Raw genomic sequence first — 17,886 nt, 5'->3', positions numbered from 1 at the left:
CAGTCTATTGAAAAGTAGAGGAAGAAGATGAGGAACAAACAATACTGAATTCATAGACGCTCAGAAATAATATTTATGATCAATGTGGATAGTGTTCTCTTTATACAAAATTATACAATTTATAAAAAAATTGCGATATTACTTTTTTCTATCCTGCCTTGCTTCACAGGGCTATGTAATCTGCAGGGTAAATTGTTTCAATTAATTTGACCTATTTGTATTCTGTCATGTTTTATAGGACCATGGAATCTAACAATAAATCAACATTTGTGGTTCAAGAAATCATAATAACAGGACTAGATGGTGTGACATACCCCAAGTTGGTTGGAGCAGCAATTCTGTTTGTTCTTCTTTTCATTCTGTTTGGAAATGTTACCAACATTTCTATAATTGCGTTCAACAAACACCTGCATTCTCCTATGTACTTTTTAATTTGTACATTGGCGATGGTTGACATTATCTATGCAAGTAGCATGAGTACTACTATGCTTAATGTCCTCCTTGGAGAGGAGAGAAGAGTACCATTTTCTCTTTGCATTTTCCAACAATTCATGTTTCATTTAGGAACTTACATGGAGCCCCTCACCATTACTCTGATGGCTTTTGATCGACTTATAGCCATCTCATACCCTTTAAGATATCACACTATCTTATCTAATAGAACTATTTCTCTGCTCATAGTGGTTATATGGGCAATAGGGAGTACTTTATCAGCAGTTTGGACAGTCATAGTAAACAATCTTCCCTTTTGTAACTCAAATGAAACTCCATACCCCTTTTGTGATTTTCCAGGACTGGTCAGAGCAGCTTGTGTGGATCCTACAATGTATTTTAAAATTGCATCAACATTATTTAACTGTGTGTTGTGGACAAATTTTTGCCTCATTATTGTGTCATACATGAGGATAATTTATGCAGTTATTAAAATGTCTTCCTCTACACACAGGAAAAAAACATTTAGTACCTGTATTTCTCATGTTGTAGTGGTGGCTTGCTTTTTCTTCCCCAAAATGGTGCTTTCATTGTCACAAGTCAAAAATATAGGTTTCTCACTCACTTTTTCCATCAGAAATGGCATTTCTATTTGTTCTACTCTTGGACCCTCACTTGTGAACCCATATGTCTATGGACTCAATACAAAAGAAATTCGAAACCATGTAAAACTATTTTTTAAAAATATTTTATGTTTTAACAAAGTAAGGTTAAAGTTGATTCCATGATGGTTTTCAGTCTTAATAGGCAAAACTGTTATAACATTAATAAATAAAATGTCAAATAACAGTATTATCTGCATTTACATACCTAATCATTTTACTTAATTATGTATATTTTTTGTTGGTGGTGAAAGATCTGGCACACCGATCTGGAAACGTTCTAAAATGTGCTCAGAACTCGAGTTGGCCATTCCTGAAATCTGATTGCCCCCTGCAGTGACATATGTGGGTGCTTAGAATTGGTTAAATCAATTGTCAAATACCTTCAGTACAAAATCGTGCAGGACACTCCGAGACCTATGCACTGTTTGTCAGCAACACAGTCATGTCACACAGTGTTGACACTCCTACTTCAGCCAGGGCACTTTCTTTAAGACCAGGAGGAACTCACTCACACGCCATCATTTTCCAGTTTGTTAAAGGATGGTCAGTGCTTTCTTCTTGTTTCCACATCAGCCTCGACAATTGGTTCTGTGTTCTCTCTGCCTAAGGGGGAATGTATATCTCAGCTCTCTGCCATGGATGTTGAGACAGTGTCTCAGTTGGGTTTGACAGAGAGTTGGTGCCAGCAGAACCATATACACCGAGACGAATGTGTTTGCATTGTGAATAAAGTGTTTATTACATACAACTGAGTGTTCCTGCCTGAACAAAAAAAAACCTGTCTTAAAAGCTGTGTGAACGTCTAGTAGGTTATCTTCATAGGTTTCTCACTCACTTTTTCCAACAGAAATGGCCTTTCTATTTGTTCTACTCTTGGACCCTCACTTGTGAATCCATATGTCTACGGACTTCATACAAAAGACATTCGAAACCGTGTAACACTCTTTTTTAAAGATAATTATTTTTTAAATAAAGTAGGGTTAAAGTTGATTCCATGCAGTTCTCAGTCTAAATAAGCAGATGGTTATTTCTTTGAAGGTCAAAGGACCACTTTGTTTAACCCTGAAGGTAGACCTCACACTATGATGTCTTGTAACCATATATCCTTTCAGAAAAGGCTTCGAAAGGTCAGTAGGTCATGAGACTGGAGTTGGCAAAAGTCCGACAATATGTCCACATACAAAGTCTCAAAGGCATGCCCATGTCTTTCAACAACACAGTAAATGAAGTCTTGGTGGAGAACATCTTAATTGTTGTTTCTCTGAAACTTTGCTCCCATGTGTGTCATTAACAAGGTGTTCACACTGTATTTGTGTTCCTGTACTGCTTCACTGAGATCAAACTAAGAATAAACATTGTTGTCACTGTAAGTCATTAAAAAGTTAATAAAACTAAGTTAACATTACAAAGCAGGCCTACTCTCAACTGTCAATGGGAAACATGTCATGAAAAAATTGTATATTAAAACGAATGACAGTAAATAAAAATATGCCTGTGCATTTGTTATGAGATGGATTGAAATTAATCATAACAATTTTGTTAGTGGATTTGTATCCATTTGTTCTCAATTTGATACCAACCCAGTTATTCAATTTCTGTTGTCCTACTGTCTTGTTTTGACATTTTAATATTACTGAACCTTATTAATAATAAACCCCCAGAGCTGATATAAATTACACCTAACTCGGGGCCCAGAGGGGTTTATAATATCTATTAACCCATGAAACAAGCTGAAAACCTGTCTGGGGCATAAATAATAATGAATTGTATTTTCCCACGTGGAAGCCAGTATCTCTGAAGTAGGATCCAAACTACTTAATTTCAACACAAGTGATGAGGGACAAAAGATGCTCATGTGAAACTATTATTTTACAAAACATTAGTAGAATGCACTTAAATCAGTACTGCAATGTTTGATTCCTTTCAATGGATTGTTCCTCATCCATATAGTATGAGGTTTATGCAGTAAGACTTGGGCAAAAGACAATCACACCTTTTCTCTTTGTCAACACTCAACTGTTGTGGTTAAATAAAGCTCTAAGATTTACAGGATGAAATAAGTAAGATCTTTCATTTATTCATGCATAGAGAGAAGGCTCACAGCAATGGTGACAGCCTTGCACAAACACACTTACAATGGACAGAAAGAGGAGGCAGGCCATCACATAGATACCAGTAAACAAGCAGGTACTATTGGACAACAGGAGACAAACAGTAGAGATAATCAACACTGAACCTGCACTAACGAAAGCTGTCATCGGTCATCTTTGATCGTGTCCTATTAAAATGTTTGTCATAATGCCATTATCTAAGTTTTAAAAAGCACTACCATATATAAAGCATTTTTCTTATTTGCATGTTTCTAAAGAAACATTACAGGGCTTCATTAGGTCTACCTTTTCTGACATGTTCATTGATACCACTAGATGGCACAAAAATAATATTCACCTATACATAACTGGCTATGTATATATTAATGACTGTAAAGAGAATACAACAAGGCATGATTTGTGATGAATCAGTTATGATTTGTGATGAATCAGTTATTCCATGTCAATATGTGAATGCTACATTGAGACGAGGGCAAAGGCCCAATCTAGGGCCATTGTTCTTTGTCAATCTGCAACATGTAGTCATGGTAACATATTTGAAAGTGAAGGGGTATTTTTGATTATCTGGCTGAGCTTCCTGACGACATCCTGCTATTGTTAGTATCATATCAGTTTTAATTGTCTAGAGAGACTGAAGAGAGTCATTAAGGGAGACGTGTGTGTATGTGGGTGAGAAAAGGACAGTGAGACAGACAGAGAGAGTACCTTTGTGTGGGGTAATGTGAGGGAATCATCACAGTCAGTGGGTGTGCTGACTATAAGTAAGCAGGTTAACTACCACAGCCTATCTGGCAAGAGTCTTGTTCAATTGTCCTTATTTTCATAAGAGAAAATCACACGACCTTTGAAACAGAGGAAGTCTGGTAAGTATCTGTTTTCTCAATGGCTTTATAAAGCCATTGAGAAAAAATAAATATGATTTCTTTTAAATTACAACTATAAATCAAGGCTTTACCCCTCAATAGTCAAAAGGGGGGGACCATGGGACAGGTGGATGAAAGATACCTCACATGAGGACTCCACCGTTAGTCTATTTAAAAGTAGAAGAAGAAGATTAAGAACAAATAATACTGAATTCATAGACACTCCAAAATAATATTTATGATCAATAGGAATAATGTTCTCTGTATTCAAGAATATACACTTTAAAAAACTAATGAAATATTACTTCTTCTTTTTTTCTTGCAATGCTTCACAGGGCTATGGAGTCTAACAATGAAACAACATTTGTAGTTCAAGAAATCATAATTACAGGACTGGATGGTGTGACATACCCCAAGTTGGTTGGAGCAGCAATTCTGTTTGTTCTTCTTTTCATTCTGCTTGGAAGTTTCACCAATATTGCTATAATTGCATCCAACAAACACCTGCACTCTCCTATGTATTTTTTAATTTGTACATTGGCGATGGTTGACATTATCTACACAAGCAGCATGAGTACTACTATGCTTAATGTCCTACTTGGAGAGGAGAGAAGAGTACCATTTCCTCTTTGCATTTTACAACACTTCATGTTTCATTTAGGAACTCATATGGAGCCCCTCACTATTACTCTGATGGCTTTTGACCGATTAATAGCCATCTCATACCCTTTAAGATATCACACTATCTTATCTAACAGAACTATTTCTCTGCTCATAGCGGTTATATGGGCGATAGGGGGTATATGGACAGCCGTTTTGACAGTCATAGTAAACAATCTTCCCTTTTGTAAATCAAATAAAACTCCATACCCCTTTTGTGATTTTCCAGGACTGGTCAGAACAGCTTGTGTGGATCCCACCATGTATTTTAAAATTGTATCAACATTATTTAACTCTGTGTTGTGGACAAATTTTTGCCTCATTATTGTGTCATACATGAGGATAATTTATGCAGTTATTAAAATGTCTTCCTCTACACACAGGAAAAAAACATTTAGTACCTGTATATCTCATGTCGTAGTGGTGGCTTGCTTTTTCTTCCCCAAAATGGTGCTTTCATTGTCACAAGTCTCAAATATAGGTTTCTCACTCACTTTTTCCAACAGAAATGGCCTTTCTATTTGTTCTACTCTTGGACCCTCACTTGTGAACCCATATGTCTACGGACTTCATACAAAAGACATTCGAAACCGTCTAACACTCTTTTTTAAAGATAATTATTTTTTAAATAAAGTAGGGTTAAAGTTGATTCCATGCAGTTCTCAGTCTAAATAAGCAGATGGGTATTTCTTTGAAGGTCAAAGGACCACTTTGTTTAACCTTGAAGGTAGAACTCACACTATAATGTCCTGTAACCATATTTCCTTTCAGAAAATGCTTTGAAAGGTCAGTAGGTCATGAGACTAGAGTTCACAAAAGTCCGACAATATGTCAACATACAAAGTCTCAAAGGCATGCCCATGTCTTTCAACAACACAGTAAATGAAGTCTTGGTGGAGAACATCTTAATTGTTGTTTCTCTGAAACTTTGCTCCCAGGTGTGTCATTAACAAAGTGTGCACACTGTATTTGTGTTCCTGTACTGCTTCACTGAGATTCAACTAAGAATAAATATTGTTGTCACTGTAAGTCATTAAAAAGTTGATAAAACTAAGTTAACATTACAAAGCAGGCCTACTCTCAACTGTCAATGATGCATGGGAAACATACTTAAAATAGGATAATAAAACGAATGACTGTAAAAAATATTCCTTAACATTTGTTATGAGATGGATTGAAATTCATCACAACAGTTTTGTTAGTGGATTTGTATCCATTTGTTCTCAATTTGAAACCAACCCGGTTATTCAACTTCTGTTGTCCTTCTGTCTTGTTTTGAAATGTTAATATTACTGAACCTTATTATAATAAACCCCCAGAGCCGATCTAAATGACACCTGATTCGGGGCCCAGAGGGGTTTATAATATCTATTAACCCATGAAACAAGCTGAAAACCATGCTGGGGCATGAATAATAATAAATAGTACTTTCCCACATGGAAGCCAGTATCTCTGAAGTAGGATCCACACTACTTAATTTCATCACAAGTGATGAGGGACAAACGATGCTCATGTGAAACTATTATTTTACTAAACATTAGTAGAATGCACCTAAGTCAGTACTGCAAGGTTTGACTTCCTTTCAATGGATTGTTCCTCATCCATATAGTATGTGGTTTATGCAGTAAGACTAGGGCAAAAGACAATCACACCTTTGCTCTTTGTCAACACTCAACTGTTGTGGTTAAATAAAGCTCTAAGATTTAAAGGATGAAATAAGTAAGATCTTTCATTTATTAATGCATAGAGAGAAGGCTCACAGCAATGGTGACAGCCTTGCACAAACACACTTACAATGGACAGAAAGAGGAGGGAGGCCATCACATAGATACCAGTAAACAAACAGGTACTATTGGACAACAGGAGACAAACAGTAGAGATAATCAAAAATGAACCTGCACTAACGAAAGCTGTCATCGGTCATCTTTGATCGTGTCCTATTAAAATGTTTGCCATAATGCTATTATCTAAGTTTTAAAAAGCACTACCATATATAAAGCATTTTTCTTATTTGCATGTTCCCGAAAGAAACATTACAGGGCTTCATTAGGTCTACCTTTTCTGACATATTCATTAATACCACTAGATGGCACAAAAATAATATTCACCTATACATAACTGGCTATGTATATATTAATGACTGTAAAGAGAATACAACAAGGCATGATTTGTGATCAATCAGTTATGATTTGTGATGAATCAGTTATTCCATGTCAATATGTGAATGCTACATTGAGACGAGGGCAAACTCTGTGTTGTGGACACATTTTTGCCTCATTATTGTGTCATACATGAGGATAATTTATGTAGTTATTAAAATGTCTTTCTCTACACACAGGAGAAAAACATTTAGTACCTGTATATCTCATGTCGTAGTGGTGGCTTGCTTTTTCTTCCCCAAAACGGTGCTTTCATTGTCACAAGTCTCAAATATAGGTTTCTCACTCACTTTTTCCAACAGAAATGGCCTTTCTATTTGTTCTACTCTTGGACCCTCACTTGTGAATCCATATGTCTACGGACTTCATACAAAAGACATTCGAAACCGTGTAACACTCTTTTTTAAAGATAATTATTTTTTAAATAAAGTAGGGTTAAAGTTGATTCCATGCAGTTCTCGGTCTAAATAAGCAGATGGGTATTTCTTTGAAGGTCAAAGTTCCACTACGTTTAACCCTGAAGGTAGACCTCACACTATGATGTCCTGTAACCACATTTCCTTTCAGAAAAGGCTTCGAAAGGTCAGTAGGTCATGAGACTGGAGTTGGCAAAAGTCCGACAATATGTCAACATACAAAGTCATACCAAAGTCTTGGTGGAGAACATCTTAATTGTTGTTTCTCTGAAACTTTGCTCCCAGGTGTGTTATTAACAAAGTGTGCACACTGTATTTGTGTTCCTGTACTGCTTCACTGAGATCAAACTAAGAATAAACATTGTTGTCACTGTAAGTCATTAAAAAGTTGATAAAACTAAGTTAACATTACAAAGCAGGCCTACTCTCAACTGTCAATGATGCATGGGAAACATGTCATGAAAAAATTGTATATTAAAACGAATGACAGTAAATAAAAATATGCCTGTGCATTTGTTATGAGATGGATTGAAATTTGTCACAATAATTTTGTTTGTGGATTTGAATCCATTTGTTCTCAATTTGAAACCAACCCGGTTATTCCATTTCTGTTGTCCTACTGTTTTGTTTTGAAATGTTAATATTACTGAACCTTATTAATAATAAACCCCCAGAGCTGATATAAATTACACATATCTCGGGGCCCAGAGGGGTTTATAATATCTATTAACCCATGAAACAAGCTGAACACCATGCTGGGGAATGACTAATAATAAATAGTATTTCCCCCATGGAAGCCACTATCTCTGAAGTAGGATCCACATTACTTGCTGTGATCACACAGCTTAATGTCATCACAAGTGATGAAGGACAAAACATGCTTATGTGAAACTATTATTTTACAAAATATTAGTAGAATGCACGTAAGTACTGCAAGGTTAGACTTCCTTTCAATGGATTGTTCCTCATCCATATAGTATGTGGTTTATGCAGTAAGACTAGGGCAAAAGACAATCACACCTTTGCTCTTTGTCAACACTCAATTGTTGTGGTTCAATAAAGCTCTAAGATTTACAGGATGAAATAAGTAAGATCTTTCATTTATTCATGCATGAAGAGAAAGCTCACAGCAATGGTGACGGCATTGCACAATCATACTTACTAGGGATCAGTGGCTGAACCAGACTTTTATATATGGGGTGGCCAAGGGGTGGCCAAGGCTACTTCAGGGGGTCCACAAACCAAGACTGAAAATGTGTGTGTAACCTTAGCCTGGCATCTATGCAGTGTAAATTATTAATGATTGCTGATGAGAAATAGAAATTAAAATGCACTTAAGCCTGAGTTCTTCAGTGTGGCCTAGTATGGTCCACTAGGGTTACTTTAATCAAATTATACATTTAGTATGAATAGACTGTGTCTCCACATCTGAATTGCAACTCATTTCTTTCTTACACACACTGTAGTGTAGGCTACTCACAAACTGGACAGACTTTGGTCACTCTGTTTTCAACAATACACTGTATAATCTGGGTCTAACCAGATTAGATCCTTCTTTTACATTAAAACCTAACTTTTAGTGTATACTCACACAAAAAAAATGCCACAGCCATCATAACAAGAACACTCAACAACCAACATTTTAAAGTGAGGCTTAATCTGGGAAAAACTTTTGTGTATGCTTACATGTGTGGCCTACAAACACAGGCTAAACTTGGCATGTGACTGACTGACTAGTATGCTACTCTGAGGTCTTGGGGCGGTGTAAGGACTGGGGTCTATTTCCACCTGATCCTGTTTGATCAGCTTTTTGAAGAAGTCTGCTATCTCACCCTTTCTTTTAACGTTTGAAGTGAACACTAAGCAAAAATAACATGTAGGCTTACACATCCAATTACCCACATTTGAGTCCAATCTCAATCTTAAACATATTCCCATCATTATCTACAATCAACTACTAGATCATGGCTTGCCCTACTGAAATACGTATTTCGAACAGGCATTATACAATAGCAAACAGGGTATATCTGACTGCAGCGTTAATCTTTTGTAACGTAAATAAATTGATAAGGCATCTCATCAAGGAATCTTAGCAGTTAAAGTACAAAAATAGTGTAGCGACCGACACCCAAAGACGTGTTATGTTAGGCCGTTGGTTGTTTACCAGTAGTCACTAATGTAGTGTTCGCGGGGTTCGACATGCCAATCAATCTGCTTGCTTATCACGGGAATGCCCAGAATGTTCGGATGCCGGGCATCCTGGTGGTTGGAGAACGGTATGGAGGGGGGTTGGGCAGGGGGGGCTGTTGGACCAGGTTGGTTTAGCGTCTGGGTTTCACAAGAGACGGTTACGATTGTTTAGTGGACTAACGCTACCTTTCTTTTTTTAGAGAGGGCTTGGGCCAAACAGCTGTAATGGCTTATTGTGCCTGTGGACCGTATGGTTAATAAACGTAATTTTATACCTGGGCGATTGTTCCTTTCTGACCTAGTCAAGTCATTACAATAGATTTCAAATGGCTAAATTATATTGTTGTTGTTTTAAAAGGGTGCTATATAAATGAAAATTAAAAAAACAAAATTGAATCAACCACACAAGGAACTTACTGCTGTTAGCTAGGCCTACTAGCTAGGTAGTTAAATTTAAACCAGATGTTTCACAGTTATGTTGTTTTTGCTCTGGTCAAGATGAGTCCATTCCTCATCTATTTTATAGATGCACATTTTCACGGAAGTTCTGGGCTGATGTTTCGACACAAATATTTACATGCCACAAAAAAATGGTACTCATCTCTGAAGAAATAGTTTTGTTTCTGAACTCCAATACTGGTTGTATCGTTATAGACATCACAATTAAATTATTATGTCTACATGGTAAATTTCATATTCATAAAGCAAGAGTACTCCATTCCAAGCCCAATTTTATCTTATTCCTCTTTGAACTTAAAATACTTGAATCTATTTCTAAATTACACAGTAAAAAAGCTATTAAAACTTCTACAATTTTAGATAAAAATCTGTAGTAACACAGACTCATTCGAAAAATTATGTCGGTATGCTTACCTATAATGATGGTGGATTTCTATTTTATTTTGGTATATTTTTTTTAATATTTTTTTATATTGTATTGTATATCCCCTTGCATACATTACTTATTCATTGAAGTGTCTCTACTGTCTGCAGATTTGTTATGTTTAATCTGACACAAATACCTTTGTTATGTAAGTGAAATTGTAATTGTTGAACACTGTTTTACTGTATTTGCAAACATTATTGAATAATAAATAATAATAATTAAAAAAAATATATATATATATATATATATATATATACTAGCTAGGTAGTGCTAAATGCTAAACAAAAACATAGACATGTCTCTTCTCTGAATCTGTTATGGAACCAAATTGCCAATATGCATCTTTTTCTATGGCTCTGCGGCCCAGCAACCCAACTTTCATAACATTTTCTTCAGGAAGCCTCGACCCCGATGCTCAACCTTAAAACGATATATGATGCTCTTGTTTTCCGTCGCTGTATCAGACGCAGACGTGGTGATTTACGCCAGCGACTGCTCTGGACAGATACAAAAAAAAGAAAACTACGCATGGCATCACCACAAATTTGGTTACAGAGTCATTGATTAACTGCTAATAACCAGTTCCATTTTGTTAGGGTCCATTAAGACTGCACTACCTTGACCTAAATTAAGCAGGCTAAGGTGCGAGTTTTGCATCCTCTCAAGCACCAAGCCTGAAAACATCAGATAGAGCCTCTTCATGTAATTCAATTAACCTGTCTCCAAGAGACAGAAGAAAATAGAGGGAGCAAGAAAGAGGGAGAGAGAGCCAGGTTGTGTGTGGGGGTTGCTTATTATAAGAGTCTTGAATGCAGTAGTACTTATTCACAAGTGCCTGTCTAGCAAGAGTAAATGTTCGCTTTCTTTTGATATCAACTGATATCAATATCTAGTGACTTGTCAAACAGAAGAACTCTGGTGAGTATGAGATACGTTTTTATTTTTTTTATTTAATTCAAAAATACTCAATGAGAAAAAGCATATGTACATTTATTCAGTGACTAACACCACAACACAAATACGTAAATAAAATAAATGTTTGCTCGAAATCCATGATATAAGAACATGGGGGTATATGAGTGGCACCTCGGAGATAGAGTTAAGGCCTAAATAATCTTGAATCTTCGCGTAGTTTCATAGGAATACTGATCCCTCATCTAGATAGCATATGTCACAGTTGACAATTTCATAACACAAATTACATACGTTGTTTTTATCTGTCTATCTACATCCACATATGGTCAGTATACAATTGTTTCAATTCATTGACCAATATTTGTATTCTGTCATGTTTTACAGGACCATGGAATTTAACAATAAATCAACATTTGTGGTTCAAGAAATCATAATTACAGGACTGGATGGTGTGACATACCCCAAGTTGGTTGGAGCAGCAATTCTTTTAGTTCTTCTTCTCATTCTGCTTGGAAGTTTTACCAACATTGCTATAATTGTGTTCAACAGGCCACTGCATTCTCCTATGTACTTTTTAATTTGTACATTGGCAATGGTTGACATTATCTACACAAGCAGCATGAGTACTACTATGCTTAATGTCCTCCTTGGAGAGGAAAGAAGAGTACAATTTTCTCTTTGCATTTTACAACACTTTTTATTTCATTTAGGAACAGCTATGGAGCCCCTCACCATTACTCTGATGGCTTTTGATCGACTTATAGCCATCTCATACCCTTTAAGATATCACACTATCTTATCTAATAGGAATATGTTTCTGCTCATAGTAGGAATATGGACAATAGGTATTATATGTTCAGGACTATGGACTTCCATGGTGAACAATATCCCTTTTTGTAAGTCAAATACAACCCCATACTCCTTTTGTGATTTTTCAGGACTGGTCAGAACAGCTTGTGTGGATCCCAAAATGTATTTTAATATTGCATCAACCATGCTGAACTGTCTGTTGTGGATGAATTTTTGCCTTATTTTCGTATCATATATGAGGATAGTTTATGCAGTGTTGAAAATGCCTTCTTCTACAGACAGGAAAAAAACATTTAATACCTGTATTTCTCATATTATTGTTGTAGCTTCCTTCTTTTTCTCAAAAATGGTGCTTTCAATGTCACAACTGTCAAATATCGGTTTTTCACTCACTTTTTCTACTAGAAATGCCCTTACTATTTGTTCAACACTTGGGCCTTCACTTGTAAACCCATATGTTTACGGTCTTCAAACCAAGGAAATTCGAAAAAGACTAACAGATCTTTTCAACCCTCCTGTCATGCTCCGGTTGAATTGGACTGATAACGTTTTCTCTCTGAAAAATAAATATTGATCATTCAACTTTTGTACAAATGTGTTAGACTTTAGTTGGTGCATGGAATTTAGTTCAGGCACCTGCCTATTCATCAGATGGGCACACTTCCTCTCCCAGATCTCGCTTGTGATGTAAGTAACGTCAATAAGCTTCATATTTATTTTTGGCACAGTGGCTGATACAGGGGCATAGCCATGGGTACCCAATATTTTTTACGGCCAACCCCAAAACAAAAATATCTCAGAGAAAATTATGCACCGGGTGCACATCGCAAAGTAAATAACTTAAAAAAACTTAGATCTATCCATTTTTTTTAGGCTTACCCCCCAAATAAATTCTGGCTACGCCCCTGGGCTGATATAACAAAAGTTTTCAAATAAAATGTCCAATTAGTGGAAATATTGTACACGGCCGGTCAGGCAGGAATGAGTGCCGATATAGACGCTTAATTTACAACATTGATTGCAGGGGATTGACTATACGGAGTGCTTGTACGCTGTCCGTGGTGCTCATGGACAACCTTGTTCCAAAATTAATATTAAAATAAAGACAGTTGTCTGTTACAACGCAGAGGCAGAGACGGCTGCAGTTGCAGGTGAAATGGTTCATTAGTCCAGTAAACAAATCCGATACAACAGGCAGGTTCAAAGCAGGGGCGTTGTTTGACATAAAGCTTTACTGGGGCACAGGCCCCTATTCATATTCCTTTTTTTTCTTCCAAGCTTGCTGCGCACAATGCACCCACTCGGCTATAGAAACTCCCCTTGCTTAACCCACTAGAGCATGAGAAATTATTGAAATGTGTGAGTCTCACAAAGAATGCATGAGACATGAGAGCCCGGTAACCATTAAATATAAACTAAAGTTGTAGAGGCCAATGTTTCACTGGTGGTTTTAAGATCTTGCACAAACAATTTCCAGAGTGTTCCCACCAACTCCTGGCATGTGTTAAGGAACTTGGTGGCCATCCCTGAAATCTGAGTGACCTCCCTGAATATGTAGGTCTGTTAAATTAGTTGTCAAAGATCTTTAGTGCATAACTCATGTTAATAACACTGTCTGCTGCTGTTTGACCAGGCATTACCCTAGATGATATTCTGAAGACCTGTGAAGTACATTTCTTTAAGAAGTCATTTTGACATTCCAGTTGAACCACGTGTCATTGTGAAGAAGACATAGAGCATATATATGTGTATAATGTGCATAATCCATCATGAAATGGATGAGACTGCTGTGTAACTTCATAAATTACTGATATGTGTGAATCCTAGTATGTGATGGTTATTGCTCTGTACGTCTATAGTCATTCAATAGATCTGAAAGCTTGGAATACAGTCATTGGAGGGCATAAAGGAAATCTGCCATGTCAATAAGGATGCAAATGTGTGTGCCAGTCTACTGAGTCTACTGAGAGACAGTAGAGAGAGAAGGAGAGAGATACAAAAAGGGTTTGAATGAGTTAAAAGGGAGAGAACATTTGTGCATGTGTGTCTGTGGAGGTGGGGGGAGGTGGGGGGCGACAGTGCTCACTATAAGAGTTTTAAACATTTTAGTATTCATTTAGTGTCTTCCTGCCTGGCAAGTTACATTTTTACTTTACAAAAGATCAAATAAAGTACTGTCAAACAGAAGAACTCTGGTAAGTATGAGACACTTTTTTTCTGAAAGGTTGATATGCAATATGGACAGGAGGTAACATATTTTCAGGACTTTGGACTTCCGTAGTGAGCGGTCTCCCCTTTTGTAAGTCAAAATAAATCTCCATACCCCTTTTGTGATTTTTCAGGACTGCTGAGAATAGTTTGTGTTGATCCCATAGTTTATGCTAGTTCTTCGTCAACAATGTTTAACTGTATTCTGTGGATGAATTTTGGCCTCTTGTAGTGTCATACATGAGGATACTTTATGCAGTGGTGAAAATGTCTTCCGCTACAGACAGGAAAAAAACATTTAGTACCTGTATATCTCATATTATAGTGGTAGCTTGCTTCTTTTTCTCTAAAATGGTGCTTTCAATGTCACAAATTAGAACCCTAGGTCTGTCTCTCACCGTGACCCACAGAAATGGCCTTTCTATTTGTTCTACTCTTGGACCCTCACTTGTAAACCCATATGTCTACGGTCTTAAAACCACAGAAATTCGAAACCGAGTGAAGCTCATTTTAAAAAAGGTACTTTGTACAAGTATGCAAAAAAAGTAACTCCAATTTTATTTTCGGTTCTCAGGGTCAATTAGAAAAACTGTACTCACAAATCATAATTGATATCAAGTAAAGTTGGTTGCAATATGTTTACTCAAAATAAAGTGTCTAGTTGCAGATATTCTATGCTTCTCAATAATTTATAATTGCATATAATTAAGTATTTGTTTAACTGGGGGTGTAAACATCTGGCACAAACAATTCTGACTGTTCATTATCAAAGTCAAAAATGTTATACGGGGAAACACTTTACAAAAGGGTTACATTACCTGCCATGAAACAACTTCACAATACCCATGGTAATACCGTTGTTGTTGTTAAATGGGACTTAAGTGTCAGATGCCTTAGTTATTATGAAAGTGTTAGAATGAATGGGATACGTGTGTAAGTGGATATTGTCCAGGGGCAGTGGAAAGTTGTGTTGCCAACACAAGATCACTAGTAACATTGACCAACCCCTGGAAAACCCCAAATCCAAGTTTCACTTGCGTAGTTAACCTGTACCTCTAAATTGTATAGTTTAACTACATGGCACTATAATATTGTTACTATGTATATCTGTTATAAATTGCATGTCACCTTAATGTCAACATTTATCAAGAGCCCCTTATGTGGGAAAAGCACAACAGAACCATGGGCTATTGGCGAGATAACACCCTCTTGTACTTTATTGCTGTAAGAATGCACTCCCTCTAGTCAAGAAGAGAGAGAAAGAAAGAGAGAGAGAAAGAAAGAGAGAGAAAGAGAGAGAGAGAGAGAGAGAGAGAGAGAGAGAGAGAGAGAGAAAGAGAGAGAGAGAAACAGGAAAAGTATAATTGTGTTCAACAGGCCATGGCATTCTCCAATGTACTTTTTGATTTGTACATTGGCAATGATTGACATTATCTACACAAGCAGCATGAGTACTACTATGCTTAACGTCCTCCTTGGAGAGGAGAGTACCGTTTTCTCTTAGAATTTTCTCTCATGTATCAGCACTTTTTTTTTCATTTAGGAACTGTTATGGAGCCCCTCACCATTACTCTGATGGCTTTTGACCGACTAACAGCCATCTCATATCCTCTGAGTTATAACACAATCTTAACTGATAGAAATATATTTCTGCTTATAGTAACAGTATGGACAGGTGGTTGCACATGGTCTGGAGTTTGGACTTCTATAGTGAGAAGTCTCCCTTTTTGTAACTCAAATATAACTCCATACCCTTTTTGTGATTTTTCTGGCCTGGTCCGAGCAGCTTGCGTCTATCCCACAATTTATTTCAATACAGCGTCAACAATGCTTAACTGTATTTTGTGGATATATTTTAGTCAAGTTGTCTCATACATACGAATAGTTTATGCAGTAAAACTCATCAGCTGACTCGTCGATATCGCTCATTTTGAAGCTGACGTCAGAGGGCAAAACGGATCCGCCCACCTTTTTCCTGGTTAGCGAATTTACCCATGATTCATAGCGGGTTTCAACCGGAAGCCGGTTTTCGTTTTCCGGTTCGAAGCTTGTGTGCGTTTGTTAGACCGTAGATTGCTATCTTGTTTGCTCTAAAAGACTTGTGTTTCTCCATGGATGAAGCACAAATGGACAAAAAACGGAGGTGGATACACACCATGGATGTTTTAACAAGTCGTGACGACAGTACCGTACAGTCCTTCATCCATCCCGTCTGACGGAGTGGCTAGATGACATGAAGCAATGACCCAAAGTTAGCTAGCCTACATCGACGTTGTTAATTACCTTTTATTTTCTGAAAGTGTTGATGGCGAAGAGTTGCGTAATTACACAAGCACAGTAGCATATACTTACTATACTTGCATAGTAAAAAAATAGGTAGCCTACAGTATTGTTGAAGAAAGACAGCAGCTTTATATTTTTGAAGGCAGCAGTAGAGCCCAGTCAGTGTCAATAAAGCTAAACATACAGCATGGGTAACGCTGAGGGAAAGTGGAGTCAATTACATTTACTAATTTAGCAGACAATTTCATCCAAAGCGACTTCCAAGAGAGAGCTTTGCAAAGTGCATTGGTCACTGATAATAACAACAAGATAGCCCCAACAACATTGCGGGTAGCCAAAACATGAAGCACATATTGTGAACAACCAAAATAGGTGCCAAAGGGAAGAACCATAAGAGCATGTAGTTAAGCAAGATACAATACATTAGCTACAATACATTGAGACAGTCGGCAGCCGGGTTAGGGAAGTTATGTAGCCATGCAGCAGCTATTCTGTGGAAAGTAAAAATATAATACTACATATGCACAGCACTTGACAAAATGTTTTTACACTTGTAATTTAATATGTTCATGCTTATTGTATTTATTTATCCACCTACAATATTGATAGTGATGCCATTATTGCATTATTGCGTAGCCCAGATGAAGCTCCGGAGCAGGATACAGTTCGGTTGACTTTTTTTTTAAGAAATGGAAAGAGCAAACATACACTTTCTTTGGAGGGTGTTTTAGTTTCAAAGCTGCAAGCCACGCTGTTTTGCGTTCCTTATTCCCTGGCATGGAGTGCAAGCGGGCGATGGACACTGACAATTTCTTCGAAGTTGTTGATGTTCGAAGCAAGACGTTTCCGACGAAAATCTTCAATTTTCTTGAATTGTTATGGCAACCGACAAGGGCACAAGTGTAACCTGAACTCATGTTAACAACATTTAATTAAACACAACTTATTCAAATCAATATAATGTTGCCTTCTCTGTCGATATCATGGTACGTTACTCGAGGGTAGATGCTGAACAGGAAACACAAAACCGGAAAGCGAAAGTAGTTCAGTACCCATTGCTTGCTGGAGAAACATGTAGATTGACCGGCGAGGAGGGCAATACGCGGCTGGCATGACTACCCATTAGCCAATCAGAAAGCTCGTACCGTCCTTGCCATATAATAAATATATTTAATATTTCGGACTGTATTTGCATTTGATCATTCTAAAACTTTCAATCGTTTGATGTTGTTTTTTAATGGGTTTAAATAAATGTTTTTGGTTTACCGTCCCCATTCCTGCAGTAATC

General features: G+C 37.0%; 2 protein-coding genes across 2 annotated transcripts; both read left to right on the top strand.

Annotated features, from left to right (window-relative positions):
* Window positions 1-4,740: 4,740 nt before the first annotated feature.
* On the top strand, window positions 4,741-5,525 carry LOC146257597 (olfactory receptor 1M1-like). Its single transcript, XM_084674756.1, has 3 exons — window positions 4,741-4,870; window positions 4,961-5,212; window positions 5,503-5,525. Exons 1-3 carry the CDS (start codon window positions 4,741-4,743, stop codon window positions 5,523-5,525), a joined length of 405 nt encoding a protein of 134 aa, XP_084530882.1.
* Window positions 5,526-9,505: 3,980 nt separating this feature from the next.
* On the top strand, window positions 9,506-14,458 carry LOC146257596 (olfactory receptor 13C8-like). Its single transcript, XM_084674750.1, has 3 exons — window positions 9,506-9,582; window positions 11,682-12,456; window positions 14,450-14,458. Exons 1-3 carry the CDS (start codon window positions 9,506-9,508, stop codon window positions 14,456-14,458), a joined length of 861 nt encoding a protein of 286 aa, XP_084530876.1.
* Window positions 14,459-17,886: the final 3,428 nt, after the last annotated feature.

The sequence above is a fragment of the Hypomesus nipponensis genome, chromosome 15, assembly GCF_054491055.1.
Source record: "Hypomesus nipponensis isolate SF chromosome 15, ASM5449105v1, whole genome shotgun sequence".
NCBI lineage: Eukaryota > Metazoa > Chordata > Actinopteri > Osmeriformes > Osmeridae > Hypomesus > Hypomesus nipponensis.
Note: the sequence above shows the minus strand (reverse complement) of the source record. Positions and strands in the feature narration are given on the sequence as shown.